The 21,780-nt window shown below is 46.3% G+C and overlaps 1 protein-coding gene across 6 annotated transcripts in view; it reads right to left on the reverse strand.

Annotated features, from left to right (window-relative positions):
• The window catches only part of CHD2 (chromodomain helicase DNA binding protein 2), an 83,106-nt gene that overhangs the window by 19,563 nt on the left and 41,763 nt on the right, over window positions 1-21,780 (reverse strand). For all 6 annotated transcript variants that reach the window (XM_042824224.1, XM_042824228.1, XM_042824223.1 and 3 more), the window contains 19 exons: window positions 19,745-19,964; window positions 16,962-17,048; window positions 11,585-11,646; window positions 10,142-10,264; window positions 9,698-9,847; window positions 9,400-9,533; window positions 8,504-8,729; window positions 7,568-7,668; window positions 7,029-7,073; window positions 6,706-6,881; window positions 5,897-6,021; window positions 5,513-5,729; window positions 5,004-5,093; window positions 4,690-4,880; window positions 3,478-3,666; window positions 2,899-3,061; window positions 2,375-2,527; window positions 1,166-1,237; window positions 14-163 (listed from right to left, as the gene is read on the reverse strand). In XM_042824224.1, coding sequence (XP_042680158.1) covers window positions 14-163; window positions 1,166-1,237; window positions 2,375-2,527; window positions 2,899-3,061; window positions 3,478-3,666; window positions 4,690-4,880; window positions 5,004-5,093; window positions 5,513-5,729; window positions 5,897-6,021; window positions 6,706-6,881; window positions 7,029-7,073; window positions 7,568-7,668; window positions 8,504-8,729; window positions 9,400-9,533; window positions 9,698-9,847; window positions 10,142-10,264; window positions 11,585-11,646; window positions 16,962-17,048; window positions 19,745-19,964 — 2,674 coding nt within the window. The remainder of the gene's footprint in view (window positions 1-13; window positions 164-1,165; window positions 1,238-2,374; window positions 2,528-2,898; window positions 3,062-3,477; window positions 3,667-4,689; window positions 4,881-5,003; window positions 5,094-5,512; window positions 5,730-5,896; window positions 6,022-6,705; window positions 6,882-7,028; window positions 7,074-7,567; window positions 7,669-8,503; window positions 8,730-9,399; window positions 9,534-9,697; window positions 9,848-10,141; window positions 10,265-11,584; window positions 11,647-16,961; window positions 17,049-19,744; window positions 19,965-21,780) is intronic.

Genomic DNA, 21,780 nt, shown 5'->3' on the forward strand with positions numbered 1-21,780 from the left:
CAACTCTTCTGACCTGCTTCTTTTGTCCGATGCGGTGAGCCCGAGCCTGAGCCTGAAGGTCATTCTGGGGATTCCAGTCCGAATCAAAGATAACAACAGTATCAGCAGAGGCCAAATTAATTCCCAGCCCTCCAGCTCGTGTTGACAGTAAGAAACAGAAATCCTGGGGGAAAAAGCAGCAACAACTAAGTTAGCCAGCCTATCACCATGGATATAAGATAGAAACGGTGACTACGAAGTCACACAAGGACATCGAGGGAGGCTCTGGTGCGTTCGTACTTCATTCAAAGAGAAGGAAAAGGCTGAAAGCCAAGGCACAAAGTGAGGAAGGTCAAGTGAGGGCACCTTGGAGTCACTTCTGAAGGTCAGATCACACTGCACATCAGATCCCCACGAAGGCAGCAGACAGACACGTGCTTTTGTTGTCTGCAGTCTGTTGGGGGTGAGATCAGTTCCAAACATGGGATGTTTGAGTCGCTGCCCAAAGGTACAGGGTGCCAAGACAGAATCAGGATTATCTGAGAACCCCCAGGAGAGGAGAAAGAGCAGCTTCCATGGACAGTCCTCCACCCTTCTCTCCCACCCGCACTTCTGTCTTCTCACTTTTATTTATTACATTCCCCACCATCACACAGCACCCTCTTCATCTCCTGTGCCAAACAAGAGCGCAGGCTCCTGGTGTGAGGACAGACATTTCCCATGGATGGGGGATGGCATACGAGTGCCTTGCACCAGTCACTGTGAGTCAGCAAGCCTAGACAAGAGGCTCAGCACGCCCTCTCCTATTACAGCAGAGACTTTCACCTCCAATGCCAGACTTCACTGCCTACCTAGTCTTAAAATCTCCCTTCTGCCTCTGCCATTTCATATCCACAAACAACTGCAGACTGGAGGATTTATTTAGCAAGTGGCTCATACTTCAGACCATAAAGAGAGAATTGCTAGATTCTGGCTCTTCCCAGCCTCTTTGGCACTATCTGGAAATCTGCCTTGCAGCCCCTTTCTTTGGATGTGGGAGATTTGAAACAAGCGATATGGATGACTGCAAAATGTGTTGTCTGCATTAAAAAGGGCCAGGTGTTCTGTAAGAAGGAATGAACTGAGCTAATTCCCTCCTGCCACCCACCAGACCCCTCTGGAGGCAGGGAGGACCCATCTGCCATACCTCAGAGCCGTCGGCGTTGAAGTGGTCCAGCGCCTGCTTTCGGATCTCCCCTTTGATTGAGCCGTCTAAGCGCTGGAAGAAAAAAACCAGCAATAACAATTAAAAATAAAGAAGGAAAAGAGCCCCGTAGAGCTGTTGCAGTCAAGTTCTGGGAGCCTGATAGCCCCAGCCTGTAGTGTTTAATCATTAAAAATAGCCACCAATTAAAAATAGCTACACTGTGTTGCGAGGGCAGGAGGTGGTATGCTCAGGCAGCAGTCACACAGCAGTGACGCTCCAGCTCCTGTTACAGGCCCCCAGCCAGGATCTCTGCATTCTCTATCCTCTCCTCAGGGCTTATTACAGGATGAAGGCCAGAGAAGGAACCCAGCAGAGGATGGGGCTTTATTTACTGAGATTGTATGCTGGAAACATGCCCCACGCAGCAACCTTCAAGCAGTGACAGAAGTCCAGAGAAACAGCAAGAAAGATGGCATGTCACTGTGAGTCAGCATCAATTGGATGGAAACAAGCTGCACAGGATGCAATAGCCACCTCAGATAAAAGAAATGCAGATAACAGCATCTCTAAATAGCTTCAGAGAGCCAGCAAGGGAAGCAAGCTTCAGTGTTGAGCTGTCTGTACAAAACAGTATGCTGGTACATGCAGGGAGATCTGCATCCGAGGGCTTTTGACATAAGCACATCAGTTGATCTCAGCTACAGAGATAGATCATGGACACGAGTGTTTCTGTCAGGCAAGGTCAGAACCACAAGATGGTTGTTTAGTGATTAACACCCACCAATAAATGTTTGAATCCATTGTGCAGGTTTATGCCAATCTTTTTGATTCTCACTTCGTACATCACTACCGAGACTGTTGTAAGAGCAGCCTCCATCTGCAGCTCTCAAAGGACATACCATTATCCTCACTTACAGACAGCAAAACATCTACAAAGAGAGATGTGCTGTGCCCAAGAAGCATCAGACACAGTGAGGCATCCCACACTCTCAGCTGGCTTCTGCCTCTCCATACGTTCCCTTCCTTGAGTGCCACACTGAAACTAAAGGACTTTCCAGTTCCATTCAGTGCATTTCAGTAAGAGCAATCTGTAATCCATCCACCCTTAGGGACGCAAGGGACAGCCTTAGAAGCCAAGTGCCTCTCACTGCTCAAGCTCCCTCCCTATTTTCTTGAACTTTCAGGTGAAGCCCACATGCTATTCCTCACCTGGAAAGGATAGTGTTTGATAGTCAGGTACTCTGCCAAGATGTCCAGCATCCTCACCATCTGGGAGAAGATCAGGACTCTGTTGCCTCTGTCCCGCAGCCTGGTCAGCAGCTTGTCCAAAAGAATTAGCTTTCCACTGCTCCTGATCAGAGACTGAAAAAGTAACCGTCATTCCAGCTGGTGCTTTCCAACCATACTCCTACGTACACTAGAGAACTGGTTTTTTTGTTCTGGGGCCATACTTCTCCTGTACCTCTCTAATCAAATCATCTGTGCTTAGACAGCAGAAGGCACAGACACAATAAATCACCCAAGATAGTTCTCACACTGCATTCACCTCCTGCTCAAAATGGCCAAAATGTTCTGCTGTCAGTGTATGAAAAGGGCGGGAAATTCAGTGGCTCAGTTGTGATGACAGATTCCCATGGTCAGAAGCAAAAGCTTCACCAGATCTTATGTTGGAGGGAGAACGGCAGGAAGTAGAAAACAAAGGAAAAATGAAGCTAAGCAATGTCTCTGCCCACCTGCAGGGTCTCAATGCCATTCTCTCTCTCATTTTCCTCAGGAGGCTTGATAAGGTAGCAGTGGTTGCAGCACTTCTTCAACTCCATCACGATGTTTAGGAAACCAGATGTGCTTCCTCTTGTTCCCTTTGAAAGAGCCTTGTAGTTTCTTGTCAAAATCCACCTGCAGACAGGAAAATAAACAGATCGGATCATTTCACAGCGCAAAGCAGGCCTGCTGGAGCCCGAGATACAAAACCTTCAGGGACACTTTAATTCAAGCATCTGTCTACACTCTTCCCTAACACAATTCCGTGCTGAGCTTTACTCTGCCAAGATACAGTCCCTGCCCTATAAAGCTGGCCAGCTGAATTACTATGATGCTAGAAAAGCATATCCAGTAGTCCAGAGCTGGAGGGGGAGATACCACCCAACCCTACCTTGCATTCCCACTTCCTGCCACAGGTGTTGGCTGCCACATTGGTGCCTTCTGAAGGACACAGCATGCTCTGTCCTATATATACTGTGCATATTCCCAAGTCACAAAGAAAGATGCGCCCACTTCTGCTGGTACTCCCAGTAACTTAATAAATGACTCACTTGTAATACTGCTTCTGCAAAGCAGACATTTCCACACGGAGGATCTGCTCCACTTTGGCTGGCAAAGATTTCTCCACATCCTTCTTCACTCTGCGTAAGAGAAACGGCTCCAGGACTTTGTGAAGGCTCTGGTAGCCATTCTCTCTACCTTTCCCATGATCTTCTTCAAAATCCTCCCAGAACTCAAACCTAGCGACAGAGATGAGTAATAGAAAGGAGTTAGAATATCTTGTCTTGTGGTACCAAGCAGCGTGTATCAAATATGCTAACACTACACAATGAGATGGGAGACCATCGAGTTGATGTACGTACAGTGAAGGATAGAAAGTTCACTTTTCTCTGGCTAATTGAGCAGATTGGTGGCAAAGCTAGCAGCTCTCCGGGTGTAAGTACCTCCAAGTATTTTATTTTTGAGCTTCACAGTTCCACATCAACCTTCCAGGACCCAAAATCCCAGGTTTCCCCAGTATTTACTCTGATGTCACCTGCTAGGATTTACCTAGCAGCAGTTTCTGAACTTCCCACAGAGCCCATCCTTAGGCAGGGTTCTGTCAACTGGATTTTGTTTTACACTGCTCAGATTACTTTTTTGGACTGCTGATTTCTCTAACTCCTCTGAAATGTGGATATCTGTCCTTCTCCACCTGGGAGACCTCAGATCTTTCCTTCGCTTCTTCTGTGATCCAACAAAGAATTAGGGGAACAGCTCCTTCTGTAGTCAAACATCATCTGGATGAGTTTGGGGACATGCCTGTCTTGGCAATGCACATTACCTGTTTTGTTTGTAAGAAAACATCTGTTATAATGTGGACAAGCTAACAATCAGCTAGGCAGTGCTGTCTTTGAGAAATACTCCCAGGGACTGCCATAAAACATTTAGTGAGAACAGCTGAAACACCATGTGCTGGGAAATTCAGAAATGGCTGAGATGATTGCTTAAAACAAGTTCAGCTTTTTAGAGATGGCACTGAAAACAGCAGACAGATTTGAAAGACGTGTTTTAAGTTTCTTCATTGAACTTGCTGCCAGAAATCCTCCTTGTGTTAGTCATTTAAACTCTGCTTTTCCTCACCAGTGTTTGCTCCCCTTAAGCTGGTCTAACTCCACTGAGCTCAATTCAGGGATTTCTGCCATTCTGCTCTCCTTCAAGTTTATTCAGTGGCCAAGACAAAGATACAGAGGTATTTTATGAAGCACCAACAGGAGACTTACTTCTCAGGCATGATGAAATGCAGCAGGGACCAGAGCTCTTTGAGTGAATTTTGAAGCGGAGTGCCAGTGATCAGCAGCCTGTGGTTGGACTTGAAGTCAATCAATGTTTTGTACAGCAAAGAGTCATCATTTTTCAAACGATGGGCTTCATCCACGCCTAGAAAGGCCCAGCTAATACTTCCCAAAACAGCCTGGAGGAAAAGAAGTGTTCTCCATCACCACAGAAGAAAAAGAGGTGAAACCCACTAGTCAGTGGCTGGCTTCCCCATTTGCAAGAGAGGATCTAAATAGAACAGCCCTGGAGCTTTACCCACCTTGTCTTTGAGGAGAATCTCATATGTGGTGATAAGTGCATTGAATTTCAACCTTTTAGATTGAGAGTGGATCCACTCATATTCACGTATCTGCGAGAAACGACAGATGTTACCAGCAAGGAATATTATCGAAGAGTTAACAGTCATTTTACTGTAGCTACAGCTAGGATCTCCAATCAAGTCCAAGCTCTATTGTTCAGTGTACCATTCGATGAGCAAAGGGCCGTCCAAGGAGCAGCTTGTTTTAGGGCACACATGGTTTTTACACAAGTTTAGACAAGCAACAAAATTAAGTCAAGCAACTTGCTGTTGTGACATTACCCCATCATCTCACTGACGCCACCGGGCTCACAACACGTTTTTGTTGCCCTGTCTAAATATTTCAGAGGACACTCAGCAGCCCCCATCAGCTGCTCCAGCAGATAGCACGTCACACACATTACACGCTGCACAGGACAGCACCCAGTGCTCCCATCCAACCCCACAGGCTTTGCTGTCAGATTACACACCATGTTCCTGCTCATGAGGTCACCGATGTAAACCACCACGTTGATCTCAGGTGCCCACACTTCAAACTCTCTCTGCCACGAGGTGAGAGTCGACAGAGGAACCACCACCAGGAAAGGACCGTACAGCTGGTGCTGGTGGAAGAGGTACGACAGGAATGAGATTGTCTGAATCGTCTTCCCCAGGCCCATTTCATCAGCCAGGATCACACTGTTGTTCCTGAGAAGGAAGAGAACAAACCTAAGTCCTGATTTAATGTGTCTGTATCATTTCAAGGCCGGGTAAAAACCTCACTTGAGAACAAGAGAGTCAGATCCCATTGGGACAAAGCTTAGGAGACCCACAATGAACATAGCTCATTTGCACCACTTGGTGTATGTACTTACTTGCACCACGAGTGAGCAAGCCAGTTGAGGCCCTCCAGCTGATAATCTCGCAGCTCCAGGTTCTCACTGCCAATATAAGAAGGCTGCTTCTTCAAGGCAACAAATCTTGGTCTCTGCTTCAGTACCTGAGGAAAACAATACACCGTAAGCCCCCTGAAGAAAAAGACAAGGTAAGGTTGAAAATTCAGCAGTTAAATCTGCAGAATCAGCAATGAGTGTAGATTGGCTTGTCAGTTACTGTCCAGCCACATTTTCTTATCTGCTTCTGGTATCTACAGTTCTGATGCCCCTCAGCACCGTTATGTTTTGCCTGCTGACCTCCAGTCCTGATGATCAGGGCTGAGTCCCCACAAGAGTGCAATAAGTTGTATATAATGCCTATTAGATGGAGCAAACTCCATTTTCTGTTTTGGCCCCTTCTGGTTTTTCTTCCATGTACTCCATCTCTCTCCCACACTGTATCAGCATCTTGCAGACTTCCTCTTCTCCCTGGTGTGCTGTTTTTCCGTTCAAGTGATATTAAAAATCTGCATTGCAAGAGCAGCATCTCTTCAGGAAGAAGCACTTTGCAAGGATTAATTAATTAATTCCCAATCCCCCATGCTCACCATACCTCGAGTAAATGAAACCAAAAGGGGTTCACATCTCTGCCTAAAGTACAAGAACAGCAAACAACCATTCAAATGCTGGAGGAAAGATTGGAAAATACTCTCTGACGTTTATTCTAACAAAACTTCATATTCACACGGTTTGCTTCATTACCCAGCCTGGAGAAACAAAGCAAGAAGAGAGAGGAGAAGCAAGCAAACCTTGCAGTCCCGGGTAGGAATTGTTTTGGAGTTGTTACGGTTGTTGAAGCTGTCAATGCAGTGCTGAAATTTCTTGCTTATCAGAGCTTCATCTTCCCAGCTGCACTCTGCATAGGGCAGTCCCATCCACTTGCACAGGTATTCGGGGTCATTCGAGGATGTTTTGCGACTGTTTGCTGCAAAATATGCAAAAAAGCCCAAACCTCAGTTCTGTGGCTGAACCACAAGTATGGTTCACAAGGGCAGTCTAATTCATCCCTACAAACACAGCACAAGTCTTGGCTAGTAGGAAAACTTTAGAGAGGCCAAAAATGGTCCTTTACCTGGAAAGTCAGCATGCCCTGTCGCAGACTTGCTGGTCTTCACAGCTGTGGTAGGAGACACAAAGGAAACAAGGGTTTGCTGTGCTGAGAGCCAGCAGGGGGAGCAGCACAAACAGAGCATCATGTGCTTTGATAAGAATCGTATGGAAATAGGTTGTACAGCTCTCTAGGCCAATTCCCAAAGCAACTGGATGCCAGCATCTCTGACTGACGTTGCTAAAATATTAGTGCAAAGTCCCATTTTTTATTTTTAACAAATCATGAAAGTCTAACCCCTGAGCCACCTTGCAGCCTAACCACATCCTTAACCACAGCGTCACAGAAAGCAGACCTGGAAGCAGCCAGGCCTGTGCTTCTGCAAACACCTTGCCTGCAAAGAACTGAGGTCAAAGAACTACACCAGCAGCAGCAACTTCAACAACCACCTGGAGAGTGAAATACATTCAATGCCATTCTACAGGGATACTGGAGGGCAAAGAGAAAGAGGAAGTTCATTCTGCCTTACTTCATCCCTTTACAAAAGTGTTGGATTCACTTACCAATTACTCTCTCCACGATTTGATACTGTTTGTTCAGCTCTGAAGCCAGCTCCTGTTGGCAGTTGAAATATTCCACATCTTCAGGCGATACCTTGGCCAGCCTAGATACCAAAAGAAAAACAAATTAGGCATTATAATGCTTTTGTAGTGTTGAAGTGCTTACTGAGGCCATGTATAGAAATTCTACTTTATTTTATGATTGTGTAACTAAGTCACTGAAGCAAACCTCTGCTTATATGACACATTTCTTAATGCTTCCTAAAGCATCTCCTATGATAAAGCTTTACTGGGAAGCAAATGTTACAGATACTCATTGTTTCCCTGCTAAATGACTCCTTATTCTGCTGCAAGAATTAGTCACAAAAATGAAAATCAAACAGTCAGGGGATGGAAGCTGCTGCTCCAGCTTTATCCCTTTGGAAACACACAGAAGCTCTCTTTATAGTCCTTGGGGAGGTCAGACAAAAACTCACGTACAAACAGGCTCATCATTAACAAGGGTTAACAAGGCTGCCTTGACAAAGCCTGCAAAGCAAAATTCAGCAGCGTGTCCTGAGATGAGCCCTATTTCCCAGCACAGCTGCTTAGTTTAGCATGCCAGGTTTCACTGCTAACTAGGAGCCCCTGTATCACCTCCAGGGCCAGATTCACTCGTGCACCATTTAGTTGTTCTCAGCTACCCAACTCCTGAGCCTGAGAACTGGCAGCATTGTGAAGCTCTGCCTCTTCTCCCTTTCAGTACCACAGATATCATTTCTATAAGGGGGATGGTTCTACAGCAGGCAGAGAGAGAGAAAAGTGTTGTGAACTGAAAACGTTTGCTTTGGTTGGAATATGCTTAGCAAGAAAAAAAATGAATGTGTTCAGTCCTGTGCATACCTATGGCTAAAGAAGATTCACCCAAAGCCAGATATCACTGGTTGAAATAGAGCATACCATTGCTTGATCTCCTCTTCCTTTTTCTTGAAGTTCTCTAGTTTTTTCAGGCCCTTCACTTTCTGCTGTTGCAGGGACTCCTCGCTCTCCCATGTGCTGTGGATGTACGACCAGCCTTTCCATTTGATCAGGTAATGAACCTCTCCCTCATCCTTTTCAGGGTCAAAGTCAGCACTAGGGTTGCCATTAGCTTCAGTTGCATACACTGTGGTGGAAGCACCAGTGGCTGCAAAAGAAATCAGGCTGCAGTTGGTACCTTTGTTAAAAACCACTGGCCACGAACTGCATTGAAGCAGGAAGTCGTTTTTCTAACACATCCTTTGTGACAGCACAAAGAACGTCCTACAGATTCTTGAACCCGATGAGACAGGCACACAAAAGTTCTCCACACAACAGGATCTTTTTAAATCTCTATCATAAATGCCTTTTTTTTCTTTAATATAATTCAAAGGTCTCTTGAAAATATTCAAGACCATTCAGTTTTACAAAAACACTTTTGTATGGCTGTGAGAACAAAGCCTTAGCTTTATTTCCCATTATGGCTTTGTCAATGGAGCTACAAAAACTGTCGCTACTGGAAGAGCTATTTTATCTTTTAAAGGGGAGAAAAACAAGAATTGCAGAGCAATGACTGCATCTTCAAAATAGTGTACACACTAAAAGACAGCTGCCAAGCAGATAAACTTGACATTTTAGGTTTTTCAATAATAGATCGTTTGAAAACAAAAACAAATAAAAAAACCTTCCAGAAGGAAGAAATAAGAGGCAGGCAGGAAAGGGTGAAGAGCACTGAAATAACCCTGGGCCTCACTGGAAGGCTTCAAAATTGCAAACATGTTGGAGCAGTTGAAGAGAAACAGAGAGTGCGTGACTGAATTCAGAAATAGCCAACCCACCTCCTTTTTTTCCAAGCCTGATGTCCAAGACTTTTTCAATAGTTTCACTGTTGTCTTCGTGTTCATCAGCCCCTTCCCCAGTCATCTCTATCAGGTCATCAGAATCCGTCTCAAAATCGTCGTCTTCCTTGTAACTGAACAAGACCAAAACCAAACTGATAAAAAGCCCTTGACTCTGCCCAGAAACACAAGAATGGCTTATTACAGACAGCACAGCAAGACCTCCAGTATTTACCCTGGGGCTCAGTGCTTGTTCAGCACATGCACTGCTTAAGCAAGCCACCACACTTTTTGATACCTGACATTTTTGGCTGCTCTTCGTCGAGTTTGTCTCTTAGGAGTTTCACCATCTTCATCATCGTCGTCATCTTCAGATGACACCTGTCTCTTTCTCTTCTTCCCACGCTGGAGTTTGGGAGGTTTTTTAACATTGGTTTTGGCCATTGTTCTAAAATAAGTATTAGGAGAAAGTGTTTTACTTCAACATAATTTTTTTTTTTGAAGTCTTTAAGAACAAACACATCTCAGATATCAGACTCCCAGACATTTAGCCTGCTGTAACTACCACAGAAATCACTACTCCACTCACTGGACAAAGCAACCAGGTCCACAGGCTTGTAATCAAAGGTAATGCTGAAGAAAACAAATATGCTTTAGGAGCAAATGGCAGCTGCCTCTCCACCCTCATAAAGGTAGGAAAGACACACAGAAAAAGATACAGACTGAACCAACCACTCCATACCTCCTTTGGACAGGTCTTTTTGCTTTAATTCTCTTCGGTTCAGGTTCGCTCTCTGCACTGGTGCCTTGATCCCCTCCATCTTCATCCTCTTCTTCACCAGAAATCTCTCTTTTCCACTTTTTTCTATGGTCAGAAAAGTAGCTGATCAAGGGCCACCATATTTCAACGCAAATACCTGACCAAGTAGGCACCCAACCCAACTGGGTTGATCCTAGCAGGCCATGATCACGACAGATCACCACTGCGCTCTCGCTAACAAGTTGTTGACTGTGATGTGTTGGGGATTTTAGGCTGTAATTCTCTCCTCTAGGAACAGGTCTGTCACCTGGATTTGGCTTAGCAGAGCAGCACGAGTGGCTCCTACCACGTGCTGTGGCAGGGCTGCACCCCGCACGGCCGGGCGTGCTTCAAGTTCTTCAGCTTTCCTTCCCACTTACGCATTTCTGAAATGAGGTGGGAAAAAAAAAAAAAAAAATCTTCGGGGTGATTTTGAATAATCAGACATTTCTGAGAAGCGCTCGCTTCCGCTTACGGTTTACGACACGCACTGATACACTTTCTCCTTGCTGCTCAAAACCCAGAGCACTGAGTCGCATGCCATTGAACTTCAGGCAATTAAAGCTTCCAGGGTTGAAGCCAAATCCCACTGTGTGTTCGTGGAAGGAAGCAGGTTCCACGTGGGTAGTTCAGAGCAAGACCTCAGCTCTGCAATGCCCCCTCTCTCCTAGGGGTACATTGGGAGTCCTTCCCTTGTTGCTGCCGCCCTCCCTGGTTTCTATTACCTCCCCTGTTGTGCTGCACTGCTGTACACAACAGAATGAGAAATTAAAAGCAAGAAAGAGGAGAGAGGGAGCTGGATCACATAGCACTCTGCTGTGCTCGAGTTTTCTCCAGCAGGCAGCTCAGTAGGCCTGATCAGCACACTTCAGTGCTTAGGAAAACTGAAAGGTATTGATTGGATGGAAAAGGCAGTAAAAATAAGTGCATCTCGCCACTGTGATGAGATCCACAAAATGTGTTAATGGGATGTTTTAACTTATCAGAGGGTTATGGGAAATTAAAAAAAAATTGGCATTTTATTCTCCATTTCCTAAGGATGGGAAAGGAGTGAAGGTTAGACTATTTTAAGTGTCACTGAAGAATAAATAACATCATGAAGAAGTGAGAGACTGACAACAAAAAGTGAAGCTGGCTTCTTTAGATTTCCTGGACAGGCAAAATGGGAAAAAAAAAACAGTGAAAATGTTGGAAAATTTCATCCATCCTAGGTTTACATTCATACTTGAATTTCTATCAGCCAGAGTTTTATTACTGAAAATAGTAAATAATTCATTTTACAAGCCTTTCATGTTGACCATGCCTGTCAAACAAATAGTATTACTCTGAAAACCAAGGAATAAATAATAATTCCACTATTCGAAACTCTTTTCCCTAGAAACTTACTTTCTTTTCACTTGCTTCTGGCCTCTTCTTTTTGGGCTCTCATTTTCAGATTCGCTACTTGCCTTTAATTGAAAAGAAAGAAAAATGAGGTTGTAGGCTTCACCCGGATCGTCTCCCCAAGGACACAGCTGGACACATGCAGGTAGGGTGGGGTGAGCTGAGGCACAGCTGCACCGCTCTCCCTGCAGCCAGAAGGATGCTCTGGGGAGCCATGAGGCTGCAGGAGTGCTGCCCACTGCCCCACACAGCTCCTGCAGCAGCTGAGCTCTTTTACAAGGCTGTAACTGAAAAGTGCAGTGGCAGAATGCAGAGCATCCATACTTGCCACGTCAGTATGAACCCAGTAATGGTCAGGGATGGATCAGACTGCGTTTCTGTGACTGCAGACCTACCTTTCACAATCACACAAATGCGTGACCAGCTCTACTCTCATTACAGAAGCTTTCTATACAGAAGGAAATTCTCCTAAAAGGACAACATTCTTATCACAAGGGTGTTCCCTGCTTTCCTGAATTTTTCTCCCACAGCCAAAGCAGCTGAGGAAGCAGATGGGTCAGACCCTGCCCTGCTGCTTTCCTTCCTGCAAGCATACCAGCCTCCACTAGCAGACTCTCTAGCTAAATATATCGAGAGAGATGCTATGTCCTTGCTGAACTATTTTAAACGTGGGTGTCATCAACTCCCATTGGCTGAGAAAGCTAGAAAAGCTTTGATGGGCACAACCCTATTTTTTTAAAAGCCAGTCCACCACAGAAACAGATCCCTGCACACGCAGCACCCCGAAACAAACAGATGACTTCGCCTTAGACACTTGCTACAGAAAGCACAAATCAGCAGGGAGCAAACTGCAGAAGAAAGCAGAAGATTTTTAAAGAGGATTTAAATGCTCTGAGAAGCCTCAGGACTGCTTGCTGTATGCATCTTGCTCATCTGAAACCCTCTCTTCAATGCTGTTTTTTGCTGCGACATCCAAGCTGTGTCATAGAGGCCCTGCAGATGAAGCCTGTCTTTGTCTGTGCCTCCTGTACATCCACCACATTCAGCAAGGCTCACGCCAAGAGCTGTTCAGAGAACGACATGAAATGGCATGAGCTGCAAGATCAGAAGTCGAGGCAGGGTACAAAGACATGCCCCATATCTCTGCAGCCTTTATTTCCATCTTCCTTTTCCCCATCAGAAACTTCCTTTTTGCTCAAAATGGAGTATTGGATGCTGTGTCAGACCAAGGGCGCTGATGAATCTCTCAGGGGTTTCATGCCAGACTGATGTGTGGCACAGTGACACCCCTGCCCTGCAGCTCAGTGTGAACGTGCTCAATGCCTGTTCCACTGCCTGACATCCCCGTCTCACACACCAAGCATCCAAGAAACAAGGGACTGCCTGACAGCAGTGACTGCAGCACAGCTGACTCCAGCTGTGTGGGTGGGATATTTTTCAACAGCCATCTCTCAGTGAGCAGTTACTTTTTGTTGTCTTTAGGCAAACCATGAGCAGAGAGCGGTGAGTTTTCCTTCTGCTCTGCATCAGAGAAGATTTGAATCACAGAATCATTTAGGTTGGAAAAGATCTCTAAGTCCAACCATTAACCTAGAGCTGCCAAGTCTAACTTGGTGAAGTTTGTAGAAAACCAAATATATCCTTTATTGTTTTCTGAACTTCATTCCACTTGACAAAGTCCTACTTTTCAAGATCCTGCTGTCCACTCCCCAACTCCTCTGCTCTTCTCCTGCCGCTGCAGTTTCTACATAGCTGTTGCTCAACAACTCACCTTTTCCTCTTTTCTTTCTGCCTTGAAACAAATCTAACTTGTGACTCCAAGCTCAGCTGCCTCCAGCTGCATTGCTCAAAGCGCCGTTGCCTATTTCGGGCAGCAAGCCCAGATCTTTCAGCTCTGACACAGCCAGTCCCAGCCTGAGTCACCACTGCCTGTTGCTGCTACAGCCACCCCACGCACCCAATGACTCAGCCTCTGTTCCCCAGTGCCCTCATCCACCCCAGCATCACTTGTCACCCACTCTTCCTCCCATCCTAGCACCAGGCTGCCCAGGTCCTGCCATGGCTGAAAGCTGCTTAATTCTGTTCTACATGTAGTAATTACAAAACAATTAAAACAATTTTTTAAAGACCACACTATAGCAATCTCTCAGATTTCTTGACCCAGCTGTAGAACTTAGCACCAACTTGCTCCAATTGGTCCAAGGCTGCCCACCAGCCACCTTCAGCAGGAAGGGAAAACTGCATTAAACTCATGTTTTAATAACGTCACCTCCCCAGGTGGCATGGGCACAAGTGACAAATTCAGCCTTCAGTCCCCACCAGGATTTTATCAGTCCAGCAAGAGATGCCAGGTGTGTGTTTCTCTCTCTGAGCCTGCACACCAGTGCTGCCCAAATTGCCTTCCTTAATCCCCTTCTACTGAATGCTGCCAACGTGCCCAATCAATTCCTAAGCCCCTCTTCCCATTGGACTAGGGACCTGCCTCTTAGTGTTTGCACTGCCCACCTCAGATGAAGGGTCAGTCCTCCCTTTCCATGCCTCACCCAATCCTCCCATATAATTTCATACAATCATTTGAGCTGGAAGGGACCTCTAAAGGCAACACCTCTGTAGCCAGATCAGGGTGCTCAGAGCCCCATCCATCCTGACCCTGAATTGCTCCAGAGATGGGATATTCACCATTCTTTCTTCTCTTCCAGCACTTACAGTGCACACACTTTTCTAGATTAACTCTGCTGCAGCTTACCAAGGAGGAATGCTATGCAAGACATGACACCACAAACATCGCACTAAGCAGAGCAAAGCAGCAGCAGCTTTGCAATTCTGGTCCTACAGACTGCCCAAGGTTGTCCCCTCACCAGCCCACAGAGGGGGCTTCAGCCCCTTGGCATGGTCCAGGCAGTGCTCCGGAGCTCATGCTGCCTGCTAGGAGAAGGGAAGGCCCAAAATCTCAGACAGAGCTCAGGGATTTGCTCATTTCAGGCTTAGCAAAGGCCAAGCCTGGAGAAGCTGGAGACTGTCAGCTTGCCAGCTTAGTCTTCTTGTGTCTCTGATGTTTAAAATCTGAACTTTCAGCAAAGATGTGAGAAAGAGCATTAATCAAAATGCAGATGAGCAGAAATATGTATTTTTTACAGTGGTGAAACCAAACATATTTTGGGAACAGCTGTGGCACACAACTTGTGGCCTCTTTCACAGAACAGATGCACTGTGACATTTATTACTAATGCAAATTACAAACCATCCTCTTTATAGCCTATGGATTGCGCCTGTTTTGGGCACGCTGTTTCCTGACTGCCCTGTTCTGCATGTTTCAGTTCCCCTTCATGAAACCTGAAGGTGATTTATAAGCTGCACCCAAAATGCACAAGCAATGACCGTTTGTACTGTAAGCTCACATGTACTCTCATTCCTGGAGCCAGCTTCAGTGCCCTGGGCAGCTCCTTCACCTTATGCAAAACAGCACTTCTGCTTCCTGCCCTTCACAGCCCACACTTCTGCCCCAACCAGAAGTTGCCAGTCTCTCTGCTTCCATTTCAGAGAGTTCCATGAGGTGCCCGATGCCCTCAGGGCACTTCCCAGAAGTGTTTCAGGCACTTAAGGGAAGGAGCTCTGCCCAAACTGGTGGTTTCGGCAGATTGCAGCTTCCAAAACCTGAAACAACTCTACCACCCTGACCAGGGGCAGTCAGAAGGCTGGAACTGCTGCAGCCTGGCACCGAGTCTGGCCCGCTGCACAGGCAGCGCTGCTTGCTAGTACTGCATACAAGAGTTAGGGAAGAAAGCAACTCAAAGCTCCTAGACATCGTGCTGGAAGTCCCAAGCAGCAAACAACAAGAGCAGGTTACTGGTGACAGGCTTAGCCCTGAAAGGCAAGAAGCAATCTTAGGTGATGTCAAGTGCCCTGTTTCGTTGCCAGCTCCAGCAGCGCTCAGCACCATGCAGGATCAGCTCTGCTGTGCCCTCCCCTTGCTGCTTTGGGTTTTCCAACAGCAAGACTTGCCACGTCCCATCTCTGCGAGGCCCCAGCACTGTGCCTGACGCGTCACACCCGCCACTGGAGTTGCTCTATGGGAAGCAGGCAGTGCTGCTTCAGGAGGAGAAGGAGGAATGGACTGGTCCGATTTCATTAATTTCCATAAATGAAGGGCTCATTCAGATGATTTTGTTTTTGTTTTTTACAATATTCTGTGGTATAGCAAAGTTTGTACATCTCAGAATTATTTTTTTTTTTTTAACTTTATCGTACCTCAAATAGAAGGAAATAAAGATATTGAAAAAGAAAACAACATTTGCAAAACCACGTAATATTGTAAAACAAAAAATGACAGGACTTACCTGAACCCCTACAGGGCACTGGGGCTGCAGGCGAGGTCTGTGGCAGGTGTGACAGTGCCAGCACAGCACATAGTGCACGCTGGGGCATCACAGAGAGGCAGCCGGGGAGCCTGGGCTTTCCTGAACTTGAAAAGGAAAACAAAACCCAAGTCAATGACGTGCCACAGGGCCTTCCTAACTGCTGCTGCAGGGACATCCAGCGCAGGAGGTGGCAGAGACCTGTGTTATGCTTGCAGCTCTCAGGCATCCACCGGTGTATTTTGGCATCACAGCACAAACAGCCTGGCCTGCTGAGAGCACCACCAGGCTCCTGTCCTGCCCAAAATCTGGCTACTTCTCTGCAGATTCCCAACTGCTTTCACATTGAAGTATCCCACCCTGCAATTTCAGTCTAAGCCTGGTTTTTTTTCTCCTCTCTAACTACTTAACCTTCCTGAAGATCTGCAGACGTGCACAAGGTCTGATAGATGGAAACGGAGGCTGCATCTTCAAGGAAAAAGCAAGTCCTGAGATAGGAACAACAGCAAGTTTCGCCTGCCATCTTCAATTAAAGCACAAAATACTCCTGACATTCAACTGAAGTGATGGTTCATAACGCTGAACACACACACAAATGCATTTATGAGCACGATCCATTCCAGGATGGGCAACAACATCTGTTTGATCGTTGTGAGGTGTTTCTGGGCACTTTCTTTTATTCCTGCTTGGATTTTCATTGTGGTTTTGTGTTTTCCTTTTTAAGCATGCACCCGCTCCTCTCCAGCAGGTTTCTACAGCAGGGCAGACCCATGCTACGCCTCGCTCTAGTGGCCAGATGAGTGTGCAGAGACCTCAGCCCATGCAGCAGGCCTCTGAGATCGGAGCTTTTGGGCCACGTAGACTCAAGTGCAGCACCAGGACCTCAGTTCTGAACTCCACCATCCACAAACCAGGCTAGGACTCGGTGTTCACAAGGCAACGCAGATGAGAGCAGCCTTTGTTCTCTGAGTTTAGTTGTTTTTATATGTTCAGTAATCCCTCATTCTTTTTTTTTTTTTCCTTACCTCATCTTTTATATTAAATCGTGACGGTTCTTGTCTGCTTCGGTTTGACCTCCTAACCCCATAAACATCAGGATATTCTTCCCACATCTGCAAAATAAACAGACCATCAGCAGGCCTGCTTCGCTCCATTATTTCTGATTTCTAGAGAGGTTTGACCATGAATATGAAAAAAATAAAAGAATCAACATAGCACCATTAGGGAATTTTGATAGCAGCAACTAGTAGACAGATGCTTAAAAAATCTGAAACAGATCATGATTATTTTGGGCTATTTGGTAACGCTTTCAAGCATACAATTTAACTTAGCATTATCTTTATACTGGTCATCTCTCCCATAGGGCATAAAGCACTTTCTACCTTATTCAGGCTGAAGGACAGAGCTCTGAGGCAGCCAGCCTCAGCAGCAACAAGAGGCAGCACTGTGCAGGTGGAATGAATGAACCTACCAACACAAAGGGTGATTCGGTCTCGCACACAGTCCTCACTACTGTTTTCCATAGAGAAACCCTATTAGCTGCCTGCCGAGCTCAGTGGCAAAAAGTCACCAGCAGCAACTTCACGTGCGAAGCCTGTGACCCATCCTGGATGGCAAGTGAGCCAGACCACCTTATTCTTCTCCTGAATGCATGGACAGGATGTGGTTCGGCAGTGCAGGACTTGTGGAAGTGCAGAGCTGACTATTGGAAAGGGTTGTGTGCTGTAACACAGCTCTGTGTGCTGTAACCAGGCCCCACAGCAAGTTCACACTGCGTACAAAAGCAAGCCTTTGTTCTCTCTGGATGGACAGGAGGAGAAGAGGAATTCAAGAACTGGTGTCCTGAAGTACAGGAACGTGACCATGTTGGTGACACGTAACAACAGAAGCTTTTCAGGGCAGATGCAAACCCCTGACCCACCTCTCCAACACCTAAAACAATCCCTCTGCCTTGGCCCTCAGCAGTTTATCACTGTTCAGCTTTCTAAACCTATTCAGCATTTATCTGCTTCTCCCTCCCTCCAGTTCTCAAGTATCTCAGCAAGCAGCTGGCAAGAAAAAGAAATCAAAATGCACTGCCAGTCACTGCAGTGACTTGGGACCGCAGGCATGGTGAGTGCAAGGCTGCAGCCTGGCAGGTTTTTGGTTTTTTTGCTGCTGTTGGAAAAGCAAGAAGCTAATATGACAGCGGCCTAACTGCTGGCGTGTCTGTCAGGAAAAAAGGCAGAGAGAAATTAAGAGATTGTTTATTGTCCCACATGAAAGAACAATTCAAAACGCTTTCCCAACTATTTGAGGAATTTGTCTTTTTATCTTTTAAGTGGCAGAGCTTTTGGAGGAAGAATTGCCTCCCATTACACATCAGAATAGAACCACACACAAGTGAACCTCACCTTCATGGGTGTGTCTAGAGAGATAGAATATAAACAATAATATAATTAATTGACTCGGTTATTCAAGGGAAACAGGTATGTCTGGGTTAGAGGTAGCTAAGGAAAACGCCCATTAACAGCAGAATTAAGGGAGGGAGAAGCTTCCTTATTAAAGGGTGTCTTGACCTTTAGAAGTTTTATCCATGCTAATTATCCTTTTCTACAGGGATGCGTTCCCTCATGGTGTAATCTTAATGTTTATTGTTGGGAATGTGCTTCTAGAAGGCCACAGAAGAGACAACTTCCAGTAGTCTCCACTTATCAACAATAAAACAGAAATCTGAACGCTGTTACCACAACTGCCTCACAAATGCATCCTTCCCTGGCATTCCCTAAATATGGGAGATTTACTGCAACCTGAGCAGGCAGGCCAGAGGTTGGTGAGAGGAAGAAATATGGATGCTGCATTTCCCACTTCTCCCCTCCAGGTATGTGGGGAACACGGGCTGCAAGCACTGCTCTTCTTATGAGTCACATACATAGCAATTTCTCCACAAAACTCCATCTTGTGAATGAGCTGTGCAAAGTACAAGCCACAGTAATGCATAAGAGGCGAGTCACACACTGCAAGGCAGAAAATCACTGACCTAACCTGACCTTCCTCCCTCCAAAAATCTCACTTCACCAAGTTCCTATCTCCAAATGGGCACTTGGGCTCTTTTCCCCTCATCTTGCATCTGGTGTGTAACTCAGGTGCCTCCACCTCTTGGGTCAAGCAGAGAGCCAAGGCACAGTTGCTGCACTATGGAGATGCACCACCTGCGTGCCCTCCTCTACCTGTGCAGCAACAAGGTGAGGGCAAGCCTGCCTGTGTAGGTAGGACAGGGATTGCTAAGGGAGCTGTGAAAAAAAAACAAAAACAACAACCACACAACTGTGCTGACCATAACAAATAAAAAGGTTAAACCACTTTTTTCATCTTTTTTCCAAAGAGGCAGGTAGTGATGGAAACAAAACTAAGTGGCCCAAATAAAAGATAAGCACTTTCCCAAGTTGCAACCCGTGGGGAAGCTTTACTTCTAGATGGAGATCAGATGTCAGAGAGGAATGGAAGGATGGAGGGAGAGGATGAGATGACAGCGTCATTTACTGAAGACAGGCTCCTTCTCCTCCTCCATTACCTGCCTAGTGCCCAAAGGGCTGTCACATCGAACACACAAGATCCTGCTCACACCAATGACACAGGGCCATACGTACACAAACCAAATGGCCAGCAAGGGGCTTGGGGACACCAGAGGAGGGAGCTTGCTTGGTTGACGTGCAACTCAGGCTGCCAAGCGGCAGGGAAGTGAAAGACAGGTAGGTTCATGCCCTGTGTTCTGCCCGTCCACGGTGGGTGCAGGGTAACAGCTCTGCAGAGCAGCAGGGGGCAATACCTTTTTAACATCTGCTATCCTTTCCTTCTTAGAGGCTGGTTTTTCTTTGGTTTCAGGAGGGGTCTGCTGGGATTTCGAACCCGTTGATTCACTTTCGGATTCAGACTGACTTTCAGAGGACTCGGAGCTGCTGTTAGACTCGCTGCCCTGCTCGCTGCCCTGCTCGCTCTCAGACTGGCTTGCAGAGTCAGAGCCAGAGGCTTCTTCGGATGCTGAGTGACTAATGGTAGAGAGAGAAGAGATTATATTTTAACTGAACTGTCAACAAGTAAAACTGAGCCGCAGCCAAGCTTCAAAGCTTGGGATAGCCTAAATGCAAGTGTGAGGCACGTGGCTTCTGACATATGCTCTGCTTTGTTGCACTGAAGCAGACTCACTTCAGGGGACTCCACATTCACCTCTGCTGAATGCAGAGAGGACAGCACCAGCTCCTAATCACTGCTCGTCAACCAGAGCAATGAGGGGTGCCGCATGAGGAGCAGCGTGAGCAACACCACCAGCACTGGTCCTCTCGCTCTTCTCTCCTCTACATCCTGGTACAATCCAATTTCTGAAAGCACCAAGCACTGTGCACATTGTATCATGTGTTGGAAAACATGACATTCTTTTCAAAAAGAGTAAATTCAGCAGCAGAGAGGAGCTTTATCCAGTACAAGGAGAGCAGACTATCTCCTCCTACGTTAACATGCTTTACATCAACATGTTAATATACCAAACATTCAGTTAAACACAGCTCCTCAATAAAACAAAGCGGTGAGGGGCTTTGTTACTCAAAATACCTTTTTGTCCAACCTCTCCCACAACAAATATTCTGTTCCTCTTTTCAAATCCAATTAAAACGGAAAACTCATCATAACATATTTGCCAGTGAGGCAGTATTAGAAATCTCACCATCACAAGCTAAAAAGCAGTGTTGTAATGAGACTACAAATCCTTAGAACAAGGAGCTTCTCATTCCAAGTCAGCTCTTATCTGCTGCTAAATGCTTACATTATATTTAAGAGTATGTTGCAAATACAGCATCATGAATAAAGAGCCAGGAAAAACTTCACAGAGGGAAAGCAGATGTTTAATTTTTCCTCCATTTACACAAGATACATGGAAAACTCTGCTCATCGTGATTAAAAATATACCAAAGGAAAACAAAAGCATGTATGTAATTACATAACAATATGCAGAAATCAACACACACTTCAGAGGCACCCACCAGCTGCAGGCAGCTACTGCTGACATGCCCATCCACGTGCAGATGGGACCGGTCACAACGGGGAGGTTGGATCTCCACTCTCAGCCCCAGATGCTCAGAACTGCTGTTAAGTCCTGTGAGGCCTCCCTGCAGCAGGCCTGCAGCTGCCTTCTCCCAGGGTGCGGGCAGAGGGCAGCAGCTGAGCGCAGCGGGAGCCTCATCCCAAATCCCTCCAGCGCAGGGCACGCAGCCAAGCTCCCGGCCGCCATTTCACAGTCATCCCTCCTCCACCATCTTAGGAGTTCATTGCTGGGGTGGTTGGTGCTCTGGCTTTGTTTGCAAGGCCGAGAATGGAAGAAGTTACATTTGTGGTGGGGGCTAGGGGAGCACAGGAATAAAAAACAGCTGTGAGCTGAAACGTCAAAGGTAAGAGACACGGAGGCTTTTCCAGCAAAGGGGAGTGGACGCATCATCACTGATGATTGCTGCTTTCATTGTCCCAGTTGGTTTGGACAGGCATGAGGGTATTGCAGTGCTCCCTCCCAGAAGGACAGGAAAATCCAGCTCAACTGCCACCGTGTCCTGCTTCTGCACACCAGCACAGCTCCTGCCCACCGGCTGCGGCACTCCCAGCTCCCACACCAGGCCCTGCCCTGCTGGCCATCAGGCACACCATCCCCCCCAAGATCCTCCTTGAATTCATCCATAAATGCACTGACAACTGCTCAACCACACTTTTCCAACTCAGCATCCTTCAAAGAAGCACTGAAACTTCTTTGCTGGAGATTTTTGGAAGATCTAGCATTTATTCAAGAAAACCAAGGGATTTTTATTAGAAACCATTGCAAAA

This window comes from Centrocercus urophasianus, unplaced genomic scaffold (assembly GCF_019232065.1).
Source record: "Centrocercus urophasianus isolate 14NV4802_14NV808 unplaced genomic scaffold, USGS_Curo_1.0 seq_23, whole genome shotgun sequence".
Taxonomy (NCBI): Eukaryota; Metazoa; Chordata; class Aves; order Galliformes; family Phasianidae; genus Centrocercus; species Centrocercus urophasianus.